The 19,632-nt window shown below is 44.8% G+C and overlaps 1 protein-coding gene across 1 annotated transcript in view; it reads right to left on the reverse strand.

Moving 5' to 3' along the window:
- Positions 1–7,165: 7,165 nt before the first annotated feature.
- LOC139235499 (zinc finger protein 229-like) overlaps positions 7,166–19,632 on the reverse strand; it is a 75,605-nt gene continuing 63,138 nt past the window's right edge. Inside the window, exon 2 of the mRNA XM_070866585.1 lies at positions 7,166–8,299. Within this exon, the coding sequence (XP_070722686.1) occupies positions 7,456–8,299 (844 nt within the window). The 3' untranslated portion in view covers positions 7,166–7,455. The remainder of the gene's footprint in view (positions 8,300–19,632) is intronic.

Below are 19,632 nucleotides of genomic sequence, written 5' to 3' on the forward strand. Positions count from 1 at the left end.
AGCCAAAGACGACCATATTAGGCAATGCCAGTTCCAGTTGGCTAAAAGGTTGATGGCACAGCAAAAGATCCAGCAGTTAAAACAAAATTATCTCCAGTTATCTGCAGACATCGAATGTCGCAGCATGCTGACAAAGATGGACTTAAGAATTTAAAGTATTGAGTTAAATTATTGGGATCGATTGTTATAGAATTGAATTGTTGTAGAATGGAAAAGTGGTGAAGTTATGCTAAACTTGTATCGAACCTTGGTTAGACTTTGTGTGTGCAATTCTGGTCACCATATTATAAAAAGGATACGGAGGCACTGGAGAGGGTGCAGAGAAGGTTTACAAGGATGATACCAGAAAGGCGAGCGTATACCTATCGGGAAAGGATGGACAGGCAAGGTCTCTTTTCTCTTGAAAAAAGAAGGCTGAGGGGTGACCTAATGTCTTTAAAATGATGAAAGATTTTGATAGAGTAGATACAGTGTTTCCACTTGTGGGGACCAGCATAATTAGAGGCCATCAACCTAAGATAGTCACCAAGAAATCAAATAGGGAATTCAGAAGAAACCGCTGCCACAGAAAGTGGTTGAAGCGAACAGTATCGATGCATTTAAGGGGAGGCTAGACAAGTATATGAGGGAGAAGGGAATAGAGGGTTATGTGGATATAGTTAGATGAGGAAAGAAGGGAGGAGGCTCGAGTGGAGCATAAACGCCGGCATGGACTGGTTGGGCTGAATGGCCTGTTTCTGTGCCGTATATCCGATGTCATCCTATTGTCCAAGTCACACTGCTCGAAGGGGAAGATAAATGACTTGCATCCAAACGCGATTGTTACTTTTGTCTTCTTTGTAAAATGACAAAGTCTGGGCATAATTTGTTTGTGAAATTAAAACTGATTTTATATATTTATATATATATATATTGCTAAGCTTCGCTGGTCAAACCCATGGGAAGGAAAATTTACTGAAAATTGAGATAATTAAGTTTTATTTTTGAAAAAGTCCCGTCTCTGTGGTTCTGTCCAAACTATGTATTCAGAAGTAAGTTTTTGGGGGCGACTGTTATGCTAAAGGTAACTAACATCCTTCTTGTTGTCGACTGAATTGCTCTCTGGCATATTTTGGAGAATAAAAGGTCCAAGAAGAAGTTCGGTTAAATAAAATTAAACAAAGAAACTGGGTCAAAACTTGGGCCAAGTGGGAATGTTTGATCGATGTTTAAAGACAGTATGATAATATTGTAGTCGACAGTAAAGTTCCCCCGGGCTCATGAATGAAATGGTGAACACTGTATAAAATGTAATGAGAGGAAATGAGTGAGGATATAATAGGAAAACAGGAAAGTTACACCTCAAAATAGAAATGTTTCTTCACTCATTGTTCCTGGGCGAATTGTCATAAATCACCTTGGTACAATCTGGTGTTAATGTAAATTCTTGTTAAAGTCAGGGAAGTGTAGGAAATTGCTAATATTTCTCTGAGATGTTTGTGTCATTGCATACACTGAACAATAAGAAAACTGAATTTGATCGCCTGGCCACTACCCGAGACATCGGGACCATGTAGAGGGAGATGAGCAAAGATCTTCAGAGACCCCACGATCTTTTGATAAGATCGCCTCAAAAGGCTTGGATCAGATGTCACATGTGGCATGATACTGGGATACCGCTGCGTGTGTGTGTGAACGAGTCTCGGGCATGCTCAGTTATCGACAACAGCACAACATGAAATGGCTAATGTGGCTCAGGAGAGTGAGAACACTTTTTAAACCAGCAAGGCCGTGACACAATCTCCATAGAGAAATCGACTTTGAAATAATCCGGATAGAGTTAAACACACTGCTACCTGTCAGAGGCATTAGAATTAACAGGAGTGAGAATGCTGATCAAATTAGGATTTCCTTACAGCTGGAATGGTCGTCAGTTTCAAGGCCTCCACTAAGTACTGAACAAAGAAAGCTTGTAGAGAGGCTAAAAACAAAAAAAGTCAGCCGGTCTCTGTCTGGACAAGGTGGCCATGGCTGTGTACAGATCAGCTACAAGCTGAAGGTGGGAGATAAGGAGGCCAGACCTTACAGGTTGCATAACAAAACATGGATCCAAGTGAGAGGCGATCTCCAGGAGGAAGCAGAGGACCTCAAAAGGGTTAGTTTTGGAATCTGTGATAAACCGAGGTATAGACCCTCAAAAGCATAATTTTGGTGGTAATGGAGAAAGAACCCTAAAGCGTGCTCCTTGGGAAGATTGGGAGACCAGGAAAACTCCCCTGAACCAGCTGGGTTGGGACACATCCTGACCACAAACATTAAATTAATAGTGTTCACTTAAAGAGTTAGTATCACTCCAGGGCAATAAGTAATTCAAGAACATTATAAAATACTTCAATACAAACTTAAAAGATAATGACGGCAGATTATTTTAAAGTAAGAAATGTTGTATGTTGATCAGTAATGTTAACTATTGGTTTGCCAAGTACAAATGCTGATAGTGATCATCATATGTGGGACTTAAATAAAATGACATCCCACCTCACAAAAAGAACTCGACCTGTCCGATCCAGTAAATTAACCCACATTTTAATGGACTAGAAGTAACTGAATCAGGAAATGTATTATATAACAATGTGTGTTTTTAAATTGTTCATTGAAATCAAAAGTTTTAAACATGAGCTTGAATCTATCAACTAGATTATGTGAAGGGAGATATTCACAGTTAATAGATAAAATGGGAAGAGAATTAGTAAAGGATGTGTTAGTAAAGAATAGAAAACAGGAACCAAGGGATGAGGAAGATGGGGAACACAAGGAGAATCAGTTTAAATCGCAAGGAAAGTGAGAGCTGACAGGATAGCTCAGAATAGGAGCCACAGCAAGGTTAGCAGGAGTAAACAGAATAGATATAGAAAGTGAATGGGAACACGATGTGTCTTACTGGTGGTATTGTGTGTAGCCTCTGTGACATTTATGATGAATGTGGTACAGAAGGGACTGGACAAGAGAGAGAGTAATCAAATCCCTTTGTTTATTCATGAAGAACAACTGAGAAAATGGTTTAGGGGAACCAAGTCATAGGCTTTGATGTGATGCAGCCAATAGGAATGGGGATTTTGACCCCCAGGGAAGGAGAAAGAAGTGAAGATATTAGACCAGTGGGATTGATCTTGCCTTTGCTGAGGAAAAATGAAATTGAAACGAAACCTTGGCCGGTGTATAGGGTAGAATCGTTTGCAAGGATGGAAGACTGAGTTAGGTCCGATCCATAAACAGTATGAGGAATATCCAAGATATCTGATTAAGAAGGGAGGAACTTGGATAGCACCAGATATGCAGTGTTGTACTCTGAAAGGGACAACATGGGTTTGTAGATGTTCCAGCTTGTGGGTTCACCCTCGACAAAGAATCTCCAGAATGCCAGATTGAAATAAGTAAATGGGGCAAAGGCCAAACTAATACCGTGTATAAAGGAAAAGGACAGTATTGTGTGAATACTACTGTCACGTATATGACTGTGGGTTAAACCGATGCCCCATACTAGAACATCACTTTAGCTTGATTCCACCGTGGAACACATGTATCAGTGCTAAACGTTGTTTCTGGTACATCATCATAACGCAACTTATCTGCAGATGAGACTGCCTCTGGAGGATGAAGCCATTCGAGTCATTCCACATATTGGACACTATATTCTCCCTGTTTCTGGCTTTAAAGCTCATAATTTAGCGAATTAGGACATCCCTGAAACACACAGTGCAAATCATATAGAGGAAGAGAGAGACAGAACAGGCAATCCCGAGACTTGCCAATCAGGAATGGTGGAAAGTAGTATCTAGTTAGATTGTTCCAGCTGGGATTGGTGATAGCACGGATAATAGCTTCAGGGATTCTGGTCATTGCATTATGCTGTAAGGAAGTCAATAAGGGACATTGAAAATATAAGAAAAGGGAAGGACGCTGAGAGGAAACCAGGATTAGTAAAGACAAAGAAAGATATAAAACACTTTATCAACAGGTAACGTAACCCATAAAAAAACCTGTGGGACAGGTTAACATGTGGACCCTGGTTAATTCAGCTTCTGAAAGGGGTTTATGTTTCATTCATTCGATAGAGGGAAAAATGTGGTTCGTATTATTAGGGAGAGAGAGAGACAGATTTCACTGAGCAACAGCTGGTGTTTTGTGACCAACCAGGCTTCGATATTCATAATAAAATGGATTAGAAATATTGTTTGGATAAGATAAGTCCAGAACTAGTGGTTTATGATCACCGTACCAGGCCGCAATGCTTCTAAATGTGTTGCTGATGTAAACTTGTGTGTCTGGATTATGCAGTAGCCAGAGACTACCATATTAGGCAATGCCGGCTCCAGTTTGATAAGAAAACAGTCTATAAATGTAAGCTTTTTCCTTTGTTTGTTAGCGTGGAGATACCCGTGCCTGGTTACACGTGCTCCATCTGTGACTATACTCCACTTGTAAATTGATTATAAACAGAAGACTGAATTCGTTACTACTCAAGTGAACAAACAGAAGTTTGTTTTCAATCAACACTTGTTTCTTTTTTTAAGTTTGATACTTTAAAACTTCCTTCGGAATTAAAAATCCGTTAAAACAGCAAAAATCATTCGTAAAGCTATCATCATTAACCTTGAATAAAACATAACTTAGTTAATTTCAATAACTCCAATTTAATTCGGACCAATATTTTATTAACTAAACACAATACAGAACAGATAAAATAAAACAAAATAGCACCTGCTTACAGAACACAGTAAATTACATCATTGTTACCTTCAGGTGCTTTTAAGGAAAGATAAACTTGCTGTAGAGGGAGTGCAATGAAGGTTCATCAGACTGATTCCTGGGATGGGGGGGATTGTCCTATGAGAGATTGAGTAGACTAGGCCTATATTCTCCAGTGTTTAGAAGAATGAGAGGTGAGAGGCGACACCCACATCCCATGAACAAATTTTTAAAAAGATGTGAGATGTTTAAATTTGATCAAGGACACCAGCCAAATTAATAGAGACACTCCCTGTCCTTCAGGACCTGTGTCCAGGGGAGAAGCTGATGGGTTTATCTGATCATCTTTGGGATAAATGTTGTGCTCATCGAGCTGAGCAGCTCATGCCAGCATCAAACACTCTCCAGTCAGGCACAGCACGAGTTAGATACAGAGTGAACCCATCGGTCGCTCCCCGACACAGATACAGATAAATTGATCCTGTACCTCTCCCCATTAATCCTGGGCTCCACACGGCTCGAATCCTGCTCCTGTTTCCCTTCCTGTAACAGCACTGAGCTCAACCCAGCCCATAATGAGCAGGGCTCAGGGAGGGTGGTTGGTAGGCACTGCAGTGATGTCATAAAGCAGGGCCATTCAGCCCAGCTGGTCCTCTCCTTGTCCCTTTAAAGGTGGAGAGCTGGGACATCCTGTCTCAACACACATCCTCCTGTTCATACTGAGTCCCCGGGGAAGGCCCAAGGCCCAGAGTGTGGAACACAACCAAGGGGGAAAGAGGAGGAGGTAAATCAAGGAGTGGGAACTGAGGGGCATCAAGCTTCAGTTTTAGAGCCAGCAGACTTCAGGAGGGATCAGTGAGTGCTGTAGTTTCAGGATCCAGGGAGAGAACAAGGAGCAGATGGGGAGACTGGTGTGGATTCCAGCACAGTGAGGATGTAGGGGGAGGGAGATTGTGTCGGGCCGTGTATTAGGGGTGTGGGAGGGACAAGAGAGGAAAGGTCAGAGGAGCAATTACTGCAGCAGTGTCCATCAATAGTGAGAGAGAGAGAAGGTGGGGGTCAGAGTGGGCCCTGGACAGACCGGTAAACTGTTTGTTTTCTGTGACCAGCTTTCCTTCTGTCACAAATAGCCTCCTGTCGCCCAGTGACACAAACGCCACCAATGTCCTTTGGTCTGGTGAGGTCTCCCTTTGTGAAACATCGGCTGTTGTTAAAGCTTTTCATTCTGACTCGCTCACAGTGAGACAGTATCCATTGTCCCTTTTATTCCATGGGCTTCATCTTTGCTGGTTTTGGTAACACGCCCGGGATCACTAAACACAAAACCCAGTCTGTTCATCACTTTCAGCTACAGGACTTAGTGTGTGCCCCACAGCACCTCTCTCACCTTCAATGTGTGAATACAGCATCACGCCCGCAAAGCTGGTTTAAGTTTATATCCAGGCAGAAAATCTATTTAAGAAAAGCCTGTAGGCCGATGAGACTCTGTTCAGGTGCCAATGTGCTGCTGGTTTGTCCGGCATTTTGCCAGTAATGGAAAATAACTGAACATTTCTCCCAGTGTAACCTTTGCTGTAATGAAATGTGTCTTTTAATAAGCCTCATTTCCTTGCTCATGTCTGCTGCAATTGTTTAGAAAGAGGATGTGAAATGATGGTGTTTGTATGAAGATGTGAGACAAGGAAACAGTATCTGTGTGTGGCAGTGACACAGCCCTGTGGTCACAGGCAGAACCATGCACCGATATCCTCATGGTTATGGTTTGAGCAGGGTCAGTTCATGAATGCTCAAGCTAAGATGTGCCAGGGATCGGGAGCAGCGGCAGTAAATAAAATCTAAATGTAAATTCCGATGTAGTTTTTCTTCATTTATTGCTATTTTCATAGCTTTTGCTGAATGTGGCCCAAGCCAAGTGCCAGGATACTGGACCAGGCCCACCATAGAATATGAGTTTGACACCTTGAGGTAGACAATGTCAACCGGAATCCACCATCCACCAACCTAACAACTTCTTTACAAACTGAAGATAGTTTGTAAGACGTGACCATGTTTACCAGAATCCGTGTTCAGTATCTGTAATGGCCCCTTCCCTTTCCCCATGATGGAAAACAGCATCTCTCAGGATCCCTTCAAGCACCTTCCCAGTGATCGAGGTCACGTTGATGGGCCTTTAGTTCCCGAGCTCTGACTTGTGCCCAATTTGCAAAATGGGAACGACATATACTACCTTCCAATCTCAGGGAACAACCCATGACTCTACTGAGCTGTTGGAGATATGGGCAAGGGGCTGACAGAGCACCCATCCCATCTCTTTAAACACCCTTGGGTGGATATCATCCGCACCTTACACGTCAAGGTTAACCCACGCAGTGAGTTTGCTGTCAGTGAAGAGAAATGAGAAAGACCAAAGTGCCATTTGCCCCCCTCAGTGTGACCTTGAAGGACTGTGTCCAGGCTGAAGTTTTCTCCCCATATGATCCTCCCCCCAGTGTGTCCTCTCTGAGCTCCAGCCAGGTGATGATAAACACACAGGTGGGAAAGACAAAAATCTACAGCAATGTGTTGAAAGCAACACGAATTTATTTGTCTATAACCCAAATATTAAACTCCAGTCCAGTTACTGGAGTTATTGACATCAGCAGAAACAAACCCCAACTGTCAGAATGAACATGGTTCAGTCGGGATGTGATTAACAGCAGCATTAACAGCAGATCCCAACCCCTGCAGTCACTTGTGAACTTGCTGGTGTCTCAACACATGGGCTAACGTACTGAATCCCTTCCCACACTCAGAGCAGGTGAATGGCCTCTCCCCAGTGTGAACTCGCTGATGTGTTAGCAGGTTAGATGACTGAGTGAATCCCTTCCCACATTCAGAGCAGATGAACAGCCTCTCCCCAGTGTGAACTCGCTGGTGTCTCAGCAGGTGGGATGATGTAGTGAATCCCTTCCCACACTCAGAGCAGGTGAACGGCCTCTCCCCAGTGTGAACTTGCTGGTGTGTCAGCAAATGGGATGATGTACTGAATCCCTTCCCACACTCAGAGCAGGTGAACGGCCTCTCCCCAGTGTGAACTTGCTGGTGTGTCAGCAAATGGGCTAACGTACTGAATCCCTTCCCACACTCAGAGCAGGTGAACAGCCTCTCCCCAGTGTGAACTCGCTGGTGTGTCAGCAAATGAGATGATGTCGTGAATCCCTTCCCACACTCAGAGCAGATGAACAGCCTCTCCCCAGTGTGAACTCGGTGGTGTTTCAGCAGGGTAGATGAATGAGTGAATCCCTCCTCACACTCGGAGCAGGTGAACGGCCTCTCCCTCGTGTGAACTTGCTGGTGCCTCAACAGGTGGGATGAACAACTGAATCCCTTCCCACACTCTGAGCAGCTGAATGGCCTCTCCCCGGTGTGAACTCGCCAATGTATTTCCAGCTGGGACGGGTAGTTGAAACATTTCCCACAGTCCTCACATTTACACAGTTTCTCCCCAGTATGACTGCACTTGTGTTTCTCCAGGTTGGATGATCGGCTGAAGCCTTGTCCACACACACAGCACGTGTACTGTTTCTCCCCGCTGTGAACAGTGCTTTTCCCTTCCATGGTCAAAGGCCGATGATATTCCGTTCCCGATGAATCGAGTGACTATCACATCTTAATGTGATGTTTGGTTTGAGCCTCTGGTCGACAAATCCTCCCCTTTTAATACCCTGTAAAGTGAGTTTCAAACAGGAAAAAGGGTGGGTGAGAGAGAACCCACAAAAACACAAAGGCAGGTTGTGAAATTGAGCTGAATGAACCTGGCTATTTGTGCGGCCATCAGCAGAAAATAAGTGACCATGAAAGCTGTTGGATTGTCGTAATAACCCAACTGGTCACTAATGTCTATAGGATTCACAAAATTCTGGGACCCCCTACTCAATGGACATGTGTCTGGAATTTAAATTGGAACTGTGTTAGACTTTTGGAGGAGAAATGTGGACAGAAATATCTCACTATTAGGTGCCTTTGGACTAAACTAGGGCCTTTTAGATTGAGTTTGGACATTTTAAATTGTATGCTGGGTCTGCATAGGGCTGCTAACCCACCTGGGAGGCAGGCCCCAGGGAGACATTAGCAGTCTAACAAAAGCCCACTTACCAGGGACCCAGATACATACATATTTTAATAGTTCTTAAAACGGCTATACGGAAAAACCCTGGCATCAGCAAAACACACAATGGACAGTATCAAGACCTGATTACATTCTAACGGCACCATTTGAAAACCCCATCAACACCTTTGGGAATCTTGTATCAGGCTAATACTCAATCAGCCCACCAAAATATCTCACAAAGGGATCACATTAGAGTTGATCAGCCTGCCAACATCGCACAAAAGCAGTCATCAGAAATCAATTGTGCACTCAGGTATAACTGGGGGCCTTGGTGGTGATTTTGGGCTGTGGTACCTTTTGGGCATAGAAAGTAGGTGCAGGAGTAGGCCATTCAGTCCTTCGAGCCTGCACCACCATGCAACAGGATCATGGCTGATCATTCACCTCAGTACCCCTTTCCTGCTTTCGCTCTATATCCCTTGATCCCTTTCGCCGTAAGGGCCATATCTAACTTCCCCTTGAATATATCAAATGAACTGGCATCAACAACTCTCTGCGGTAGGGAATTCCACAGGTTAACAACTCTCTGAGTGAAGAAGTTTCTCCTCATCTCAGTCCTAGATGGCCTACCCCTTATCCTTGGACTATGTTCCCAAGTTCTGGACTTCCGCAACATCGGGAACATTCTTCCTGCATCTCACCTGTCCAGTCCCGTCAGAATTTTCTATATATCTATGAGAACCCCTCTCATCCTTCTAAACACGAGTGAATACAGGCCCAGTGAATCTAGTTTCTCCTTATATGTCAGTCCTGCCATCCTGGGAATCAATCTGGTGAACCTTCGCTACACTCCCTCAATAGCAAGAACGTCCTTCCTCAGATTAGGAGAACAAAACTGAACACAATATTCCAGGTGAGGCCGCACTACGGCCCTGTACAACTGCAGTAAGACCTCCCTGTCCCTATACTCAAATCCCCTCGCTATGAAGGCCAACAAAGCATTTGCCTTTTTCACCGCCTGCTGAACCTGCATGCTAACTTTCAATGACTGATGTACCATGACACCCAGGTCTCGCTGCACCTCCCCTTTTCCTAATCTGCCATCATTCAGATAATATTCTGCCTTCGTGTTTTTGCCACGAAAGTGAATAACCTCACCTTATACTGCTTCTGCCACATGTTTGCCCATTCACCTAACCTGTCCAAGTCACCCTGCAGCCTTTTAGCGTCCTCCTCACAGCTCACACTGCCACCCAGCTTAGTATCATCTGCAAACTAGGAGATATTGCACTCAATTCCTTCATCCAAATCATTAATATATATTGTAAATAGCTGTGGTCCTAGCATTGAGCCCTGCAGTACCCTACTAGTCACTGCCTGCCATTCTGAAAAGGACCCATTTATCCCGACTCTCTGCTTCCTGTCTGCCAACCAGTTCTCTATCCACGTCAGTACATTACCCCCAATACCATGTGCTTTAATTTTGCACACCAATCTCTTGTGTGGGACCTTGTCAAAAGCCTTTTGAAAGTCCAAATACACCACATCTACTAGTTCTCCCTTGTCCACTCTACAAGTTACATCCTCAAAAAATTCTAGAAGATTTGTCAAGCAGGATTTCCCTTTCATAAATCCACGCTGACTTGGGCCGATCACGTCACTGCTTTCCAAATGTGCTGCTATTTCATCTTTCATAATTGATTCCAAGATTTTCCCCACTACTGATGTCAGGCTAACCAGTCTGTCATTACCCATTTTCTCTCTCCCTCCTTTTTTAAAAAAGTGGTGTTACATTAGCTACCCTCCAGTCAATAGGAACCAATCCAGAGTCGATCGACTGTTGGAAAATGGTCACCAATGCATCCACTATTTCTAGGGCTACTTCCTTAAGTACTCTGGGATGCAGACTATCAAGCCCCGGGGATGTATTGGCCTTCAATCCCATCAATTTCCCTGACACAATTTCCCACCTAATAAGGATTTCCTTCAGTTCCTCCTTCTTACTCGACCCTCGGTCCCCTAGTATTTCCGGAAGGTTATTTGTGTCTTCCTTTGTGAAGACAGAACCAAAGTATTTGTTTAACTGGTCCACTATTTCTTTGTTACACAGTATAAATTCACCTGAATCTGACTGCAAGGGACCTACGTTTGTTTTCACTAATCTTTCACACATATATATAGAAGCTTTTGCAGTCAGTTCTTATGTTGCCAGCAAGCTTCCTCTCATACTCTATTTTCCCCCTCCTAATTAAACCATTTGTCCTCCTCTGCTTTATTACAAAATTATCCCAGTCTTCAGGTTTGCTGCTTTTTCTGGCCAATTTATAAGCCCCTTCCTTGGATTTAACACTATCCTTAATTTCACTTGTTAGCCACGGTTGAGCCATCTTCCCTGTTTTATTTTTACTCCAGACAGGGATGTACAATTGTTGAAGTTCATCCATGTGATCTTTAAATGTTTGCCATTGCCTATCCACCGTCATCCCCTTAAGTATCATTCATCAGTCTATTCTAGCCAATTCATGTCTCATACCATCAAAGTTACCTTTCCTTAAGTTCAGGACCCTAGTCTCTGAATTAACTGTGTCACTTTCCATCTCAATAAAGAATTCTACCATATTATGGTCACTCTTCTCCAAGGGGCCTCGCACAACAAGATTGATAATTAGTCCTTTCTCATTACACATCACCCAGTCTCGGATGGCCAGCCCTCTAGTTAGGTCCTTGATACATTGGTCGAGAAAACCATCCCTAATACACTTCAGGAAATACTCCTTCACCACATTGCTACCAGTTTGGTTAGCCCAATCAATATGTAGATTAAAGTTGCCCATGATAACTGCTGAAGAGAGAAAGCAGTGTGCAACTGGTCTAAACTGTGGAGAAATCCTTTGGTGAGCATAGTCCCTGCAATTTCTGAGCCGAGCTCAGTTAGTGTAGTGGTGGTAGGTGTTTTTTTTTCCACTGCATAGCCTCTGTACCCGTTGCGTATATGTTTTCCCCCTTTTTCTGTACATTTTGTTATATGCTATTCAGGTAATTAGTGTGGTGTGCTATTTCCTAAATAAAATATTTGTTCTTGCACCAAACAGTTGTCTGTCCACATCTATCACATCTCCTAAATAATTCCAAGCCCGAGAACCAGGGAGTGTGACGATTCGGACCATCAAGGTCAGAAAAGGCTGACACACCCACCACCCCCTACATGTCCTTCAGGGACAGGAACTCACCACCCGGTCTGGGCCGACACAAGACTCTGGTCTCTATGCGAGGAGGGAGGGGTGGGCGGGGTGAAGGGGAGGGAATGTATACATCTGCAACTCGACCAGAACTTTGACAGAACCTCCCAAACCCACAACCTCTCCCACCCAGATGGACCAGGGCAGCAGGTGCATGGGAAATCCATCACCTCCAAGTTCCCCTCCAAGTCTCACACCATCCTGACTTGGGCATATATCACCGTTCCTACATCGTCACTGGGTGAAAATCCTGGAACTCCTCACCTAACAGCATTGTGGGAGGGCCTTCACCACACGGACTGCAGCGGTTCGAGAAGGCCCACCATCACCTTGTCAAGGGGCAAATGGAAATTGGAAATATATTCTGGCCCGACTGGTGACAGCCACATCCCAAGAATGGATTAAAACAAATCTTTATATTGAAAGCCCCTACAGAAATACTTGTTCCTAAAACAATACTCTTCTACATTGTGCGGGCAGTGTCTGTTTCACAACCTAATCTCCCCTAGAATCCACCGCTGTTGACAGTCTCTCATCGGAAATTGTTGGGCCCGACTGGGCCCAGAGGTACTGGGGGTTAAACCCAGCAGCTTCTCCTCCTCTCCACTCCAGCTCAAACTGATGCAACAAACAGACCCACACAGGAGGCCATGGAGCGACTTCTGCATCCAGCACCCACCCTGATACAGAGCGGCTCTGGATTGGTCGCTCTGTGTTTCCAGTATCGATGCACTGAAGATCAGCATATGAGGGAGGTGAATAGAGGCTGATGATGAGAGAGTTAGAACCATAGAATCAGAGAATGGTTACAGCACGGAACAAGACCATTCGGCCCGTCGAGCCCGTGCCAGCTCTCTGCAAGAGCACCTCAGCTAGTCCCACTCCCCCGCCCTTACCCCACAGCCGTGCAAATGTTTTTCTTTCAGATACTTATCCAACTCCCTTTTGAAAGCCGCAATTGAGTCTACCTCCACCACCCTTTCAGGCCGTGCAATCCGGATATTAACCACTCGCCACGCAAAAAGGTTTTTTCTTGTGTCGCCTTTGGTTCTTTTGCCAATCACCTTAAATCTGTGTCCTCTGGTTCTCGACCCTTCTGCCAATGGGAACAGTATCTCTCGACCACTCATGATTTTGAACACCTCTATCAAATTTCCTCTCAATCTTCCCTGCTCTAAGGAGAACACAAGAAATAAGAGCGGGAGTAGACCATTTGGCCCCTCGAGCCTGCTCCATCATTCAATAAAATCATGGCTGATCTGATCCTGGACTCAACTCCACTTACCCCTCGCTCCCATAAACCTTTACTCCCATATCGCTCAAAAGATCTGTCTATCTCCGCCTTAAATATATTCAATGATCCAGCCTCCACAGCTTTCTGGGGCAGATAATTCCACAGAATTAGAACCCTCAGAGAAGAAATTCCTCCTCATCTCAGTTTTAAATGGGCAACCCCTTATTCTGAAACTATGCCCCCAGTTCTAGATTCTCCTATGAATGGAAACACCCTCTCTGCATCCACCTTGTCAAGCCCTCCAGTATCTTTTATGTTTCAATAAGATCACCTCTCATTATTCTGAACTCCAATGAGTATAGGCCCAAACTACTCAACCTTTCTTCATAAGTCAACCCCCTCATCTCAGGAATCACCCAAATGAACCTTCTCTGAACTGCCTCCAATGAAAGTATATCCTTCCATAAATACAGAGACCAAAACTGTTCACAGTACTCCAGGTGTGGCCTCACCAATACCCTTCTCTGCTTTTATACTCTATCCCCCTTGCAACCCCAGCTGCTCCAGTCTGTCAAGGTAACTGAAGTCCCTCATCCCTGGAATCATTCTCGTAAATCTTTTCTGCACCCTCACCAAGGCCTTCACATTATTCCTAAAGTGTGTTGCCCAAAATTGGGCATAATACTCCAGTTGAGGCCGAACCAGTGTTTTGTACAGGTTCATCATAATATCCATGCGTTTGTACTCTATACTTCTATTTATAAACAGGGATACTGTCAAGTGTAGTATAAACAGGGACAGGGTCTAGTGTAATATAAACAGAGGCAGGGTCGAATGTAATATAAACCGAGACAGGGTCATGTGTAATTATAAACAGTGACATGGTCTAGGGTAATATTTAGAATGACTCCTGGCGCCATGAACTAGTGAGTACAGAAATAGGAGGATAGAGCAGATGAATGCCTGGCTGGAGAGATGGTGCAGGAGGGAGGGCTTTAGATTCCTGATGCATTGGGACCGCTTCTGGAGGGAGGTGGGACCTGCACAAACCGGACGGGTTGCACCTCAACAGAGCCGGGACCAATATCCTCGTCCGGGGGGGGGGGGGGTTTGTCAGTGCTGTTGGACAGAGGAAAAAAGCAGGAAACACAGGTAAAAATAACAAATTTAAAGCTTTTTGTCTAAATGCACATAACATTTGTAACAAAATAGATGAGTTGACGGCACAAATAGATACAAATGGGTACGATCTGATAGCCATTACAGAGACGTGGTTGCAAGGTGACGGGGACTGGGAACTAAATATTCAGGGGTATTTGACAATTCGGAAGGACAGACAGAAAGGAAAAGGAGGTGGGGTAGCTCTGTTAATAAAGAATTAGATCAGTGCGTTAGTGAGAAACGATATTTGCTCAGAGGATCAAGATATTGAATCAGTTTGGGTGGAGATGAGGAATAATAAAGGGAAAGTCACTGGTGGGCAGAGTCTATAGGCCCCTAACAGTAGCTACACTGTTGGACGGAGTATAAATCAAGAAATAATGGAGGCTTGTAATAAAGGAACGGCAATATTTATGGGTGATTTTAAACTTCATATTGATTGGACAAAGAAAATTGGCCAGGGTCGCCTTGAGGAGGAGTCCATAGAGTGTATCTGGAATAGTTTCCTTGAACAGTATGTTGTGGAACCAACCAGGGAGCAGGCTATCTTAGATCTAGTACTGTGTAATGAGGCAGGATTAATAAATGATCTCGTACTAAAATGGTTGGTGAGAAAGTTGGTTCTCAAACCAGGGTCCCAAGCTGAAATAAAGGAGACTACAATGGTATGAGGGCAGAGTTGGCTAAAGCGGACTGGGAAAATAGATTAAAGAATGGGACGGTTGATGAGCAGTGGCAGACATGATTGAGAGGGAAGATAGATTATGAAAGAAAACTAGCACAAAATATAAAAACAGATAGTAAGAGTCCTTCATGGTAGAAGACACTAAAAACATCCCAGCAGTGGATAAGCGAGAGGCAAGAGATCGGGAGGAACGCAATACAATCACTATCACTAATGACGTAGTACTAGGTAAAATAATAGGACTAAAGGCAGACAAGTCCCCTGGACCTGATGGCTTGCATCCTAGGGTCTTAAGAGAAGTGGCTGCAGAGATAGTGAATGCATTGGTTGTAAAATTCCCTGGATTCTAGGGCGGTCCCAACAGATAGGAAAGCCGCCAATGTAACGTGCCTATTTGAAAAAGGAAACAGACAAAAAGCAGGACAATTTAGACCAGTTAGTCTAACATCTGTCATTGGGAAAATGCTGGAGTCCATTATTAAGGAAGCAGTCGCAGGACATTTGGAAAAGCATGATTCAATCAAGCAGATTCACATGGTTTTATGAAAGGGAAATCATGTTTGACAAATTCGCTGGAGTACTTTGAGGATGTAACAAGCAGGGTGGATTAGGGGGAAGCAGTGGGTGTGGTGTATTTGGATTTCCAGAAGGCATTCGATAAGGTGCCACATAAGAGGTTACTGCACAAGATAAAAGCTCACAGGGTTGGAGGTTATGTATTAACGTGGATAGAGGATTGGCAAAGCAACAGAAAACAGAGGGTCGGGATAAATGGTAATTTTCCAGTTGGCAAACATGACTAGTGGGGTGCTACAGGGATCGGTGATGGGTCTTCAACTAATTACAATCCATATTAATGACTTGGATGAAGGGACCGAGTTTGCTGTTGTTACAAAAATTGTGCGGAGGACACAAAAAATCTGCAAAGGGATATAGACAGGTTAAGTGAGAGGGCAAACATTCGGCAGATGGAGTATAATGTGGGAAAATGTGAAGTTATCCACTTTGGCAGAAATAACAGAAAAGCAAATTATAATTTAAATGGAGAAAAATTGCAAAGAGCTGCATTACAGAGAGACTTGGGGGCCTTGTGCATGAAACACAAAAAGTTAGTATGCAGGTACGGCAAGTAATCAGGAAGGCAAATGGAATGTTGGCCTGCATTGCAAGGGGGATAGAGTATAAAAGCAGAGAAGTCCTGCTGCAACTGTAAAGAGTATTGGTGAGGCCACACCTGGAGTACTGTGCACAGTTTTGGTCTCCGTATTGAAGGAAGGATATACTTGCATTGAAGGCTGTTCAGAGAAGGTTCACGAGGTGAATTCCGGAGATGGGGGGTTGACTTCTGAGGATAGGTTGAGTAGGTTGGGCCTATACACATTGGAGTTTCGAAGAAATGAGAGGTTATCTTATTGAAACTTAATGATAATGAGGGGGCTCGCCAAGATGGATACAGAGAGGATATTTCCACTCATAGGGGAAACTAAAACTAGGGGGACATAGTCTCAGAATAAGGAGCCGCCCATTTAAAAGTGAGATGAGGAGGAATTTCCTCTCTGAGGGTGGCAAATCCCTGGAATTCTCTGCCCCAAAGAGCTGTGCAAGCTGAGTCATTGAATAATTAAAGGTGGAGATAGACACATTTTTGAACGATAAGAGAGTAAAGGGTTATGGAGAGCGGGCAGGGAAGTGGAGCCGAGTCCATGATCAGATCAGCCATGATCTTATTGAATGGGGAGCAGGCTCAAGGGGCCAAATGGCCTATTCCTGCTCCTATTTCTTATGTTCTTATGTTATAGACTGTTTTCCCTCCACTCCCAATTTTCACCACCAATTCTAGCTGCGTTCAGTTCGACACTCACTGGCTCCCCTCCATCTCCTTCCCTGAAGGTGCTGGCTCTGGCTGGGTTCAGTTCTACACTCACTGGTTCTCCTCACTTCCCTCAAGATGCTGGTTCTGTCTGGGTTCAGTTCCACACTCACTGGTTCCCCTAGCTCACCTCCGCTGATGGTGCTGACCCTGGCTGGGTTCAGTTCCGCACTCACTTGTTCCCCTCCCTCTCATTACCAGAGGGTGCTGACTGGCTGGGTTCAGTTCTACACTCACTGGTTCCCCTCCCCTGAAGGTGCTGACTCTGGCTGGGTTCAGTTCTACACTCACTGGTTCCCCTCCCCTGAAGGTGCTGACTCTGGCTGGGTTCAGTTCTACACTCACTGGTTCCCCTCCCCTGAAGGTACTGACTCTGGCTGGGTTCAGTTCTACACTCACTGGTTCCCCTCCTCCCCTGAAGGTGCTGACTCTGGCTGGCTTTAGTTCTGTACTCACTGGTTCCCCTCCCGTGAAGGTGCTGACACTGGCTGGGTTCAGTTCTACACTCATTGGTTCCCCTCCCCTGAAGGTACTGACTCTGGCTGGGTTCAGTTCTACACTCACTGGTTCCCCTCCCCTGAAGATACTGACTCTGGCTGGGTTCAGTTCTACACTCACTGGTTCCCCTCCCCTGAAGGTACTGACTCTGGCTGGGTTCAGTTCTACACTCACTGGTTCCCCTCCCCTGAAGGTACTGACTCTGGCTGGGTTCAGTTCTACACTCACTGGTTCCCCTCCCCTGAAGGTACTGACTCTGGCTGGGTTCAGTTCTACACTCACTGGTTCCCCTCCCCTGAAGGTACTGACTCTGGTTGGGTGCAGTTCCAGACATTGACATCATTCACTTGGTTCCGACACCAAGATAGCAGCGCATGCGCTATGCTACTCACTGAACCAAGATGGCGGAGCGATGAACCTGCCTTCCTATACGAAGATGGCCGCCGTTATCCTGGGCCTGTGACCCGGAGAAAGCCCCGAAGCTGCAACCGCCGATATTCCGGTTATTATTCCGGGCTTGCGGCGGGCACCGGATGTTTATGAAGCCTCCCCGGCTCCCCGCTGGTCCATTATTCCGCTCCGTCCCGGTGAAAAGGCGACTTCTGAGGAGCCTATCCAAACTGTGTCTCCTCCGCCATTACACGCACCGCGCATGCTCCAAACACATCCAAGATCCGCGCCTGCGCACTGAGCTCCTGTAGTCTGGATGCGGCTCATTCTTCCGCGCGGGGCATGCTGGGTACATAAGACCATGAGAAATTGGAGCAGGAGTGGGCCAGCCGGACCCCCGAGCCTGCTCCCCATTCAATAAGATCATGGCTGGTCTGATCATAGACTCAGCTCCACTTCTCTGCCCGCTCCCCAGAACCCTATACTCCATTATCGCTCACAAATATGGCTATCTCCGCCTTAAATATATTCAATGACCCAGCCTCCACTGCTCTCTGGGGCAGAGAATTCCACAGATTTACACCCTCTGAGAGAAGACATTTCTCCTTATCTCAGTTTTGAATGGGCTGAGGAGAAAGGCTGCATTTGTGAATAGAACAGGATTTACTGTGATTGCATTGGGCACTGAAACATGTTCACTCTGGCAGCTCTACTTTGTTTCTGATGATCTTAATAACCCCTATACCTGAGCTGGAGAATAATATTGTGTTTAAATGTTGAATAAATTATCTTTGTTTCAAACACAGTGTGTCGAATATTTGATTCCTCGATGATCAGAGGAGACTAATTGATGTTCTGCAACTGACTGTTCCATTTTAGTGCTTTTTCTTAATCTAACTTATGTCATTTCTCACCTAGTTCACCTTCTATCAAACCCCAAACTTGTTCCATTTGAGTACGAGTTGTAGTTGTAGTCGACTTAACTGCAGTGTGTCAGTTTAAACTCAACTGAAATCCTTTGAACCACCCCTTTATTGAACCATCTTGCATAAGGTTCGAAATCCGTTACTTTCTGTAACCCGTTTTTGTAACCGATTGAATTTTACAAACTCATCCACACATTTTGCACGTGATAGCCTGTCAAATATACTGATATTTGTAATTGTCATTGCCACAAACTCCGTTCCCTAGCCACAGACTCTGTCCCTCTCCCCAACTTCTGTCTGAGCCTGAACCAGATTGTTTGCAACCTTGGTGTCATACTTAACCCTGAAATAGATTTTTTAAGCAGATATCCACGGCATAATTAAGACTGCCTATTTCAATCTCTGTAACATCATCCGTCTCCGCTCTTGCCTCAGCTCATCCACTGCTGAAGCCCTCATCCATGCTTTTGTTACTTCTGGACTTGACTATTCCAACGCACTCCTCCCACATTCGACTCTAGATAAACTAGAGTTAATCAAAAATTCGGCTGCCCATGCCCTAACTCGCACCAAGTCCAGCTCACCCATCACCCCTGTCCTCACTGACCTACATTGGCTTCTAGTTAAGCAACGCCTTGGTTTGAAAATTCTAATATTTTTAAACCACTCCATGGCGTCATCCCTCCCTAGCTCTGTAAATTCCTCCAGCCCCACAACCACCATCCTGTCCCCCACCCATGAGATATCTGTCTTCCTGAGCATTCCTGATTATAATTGGTGACGGTGCCTTCTGTTGCCCAGGTCCCAAGTT

The sequence above is a fragment of the Pristiophorus japonicus genome, chromosome 23, assembly GCF_044704955.1.
Source record: "Pristiophorus japonicus isolate sPriJap1 chromosome 23, sPriJap1.hap1, whole genome shotgun sequence".
In the NCBI taxonomy this organism is placed as follows: Eukaryota; Metazoa; Chordata; class Chondrichthyes; family Pristiophoridae; genus Pristiophorus; species Pristiophorus japonicus.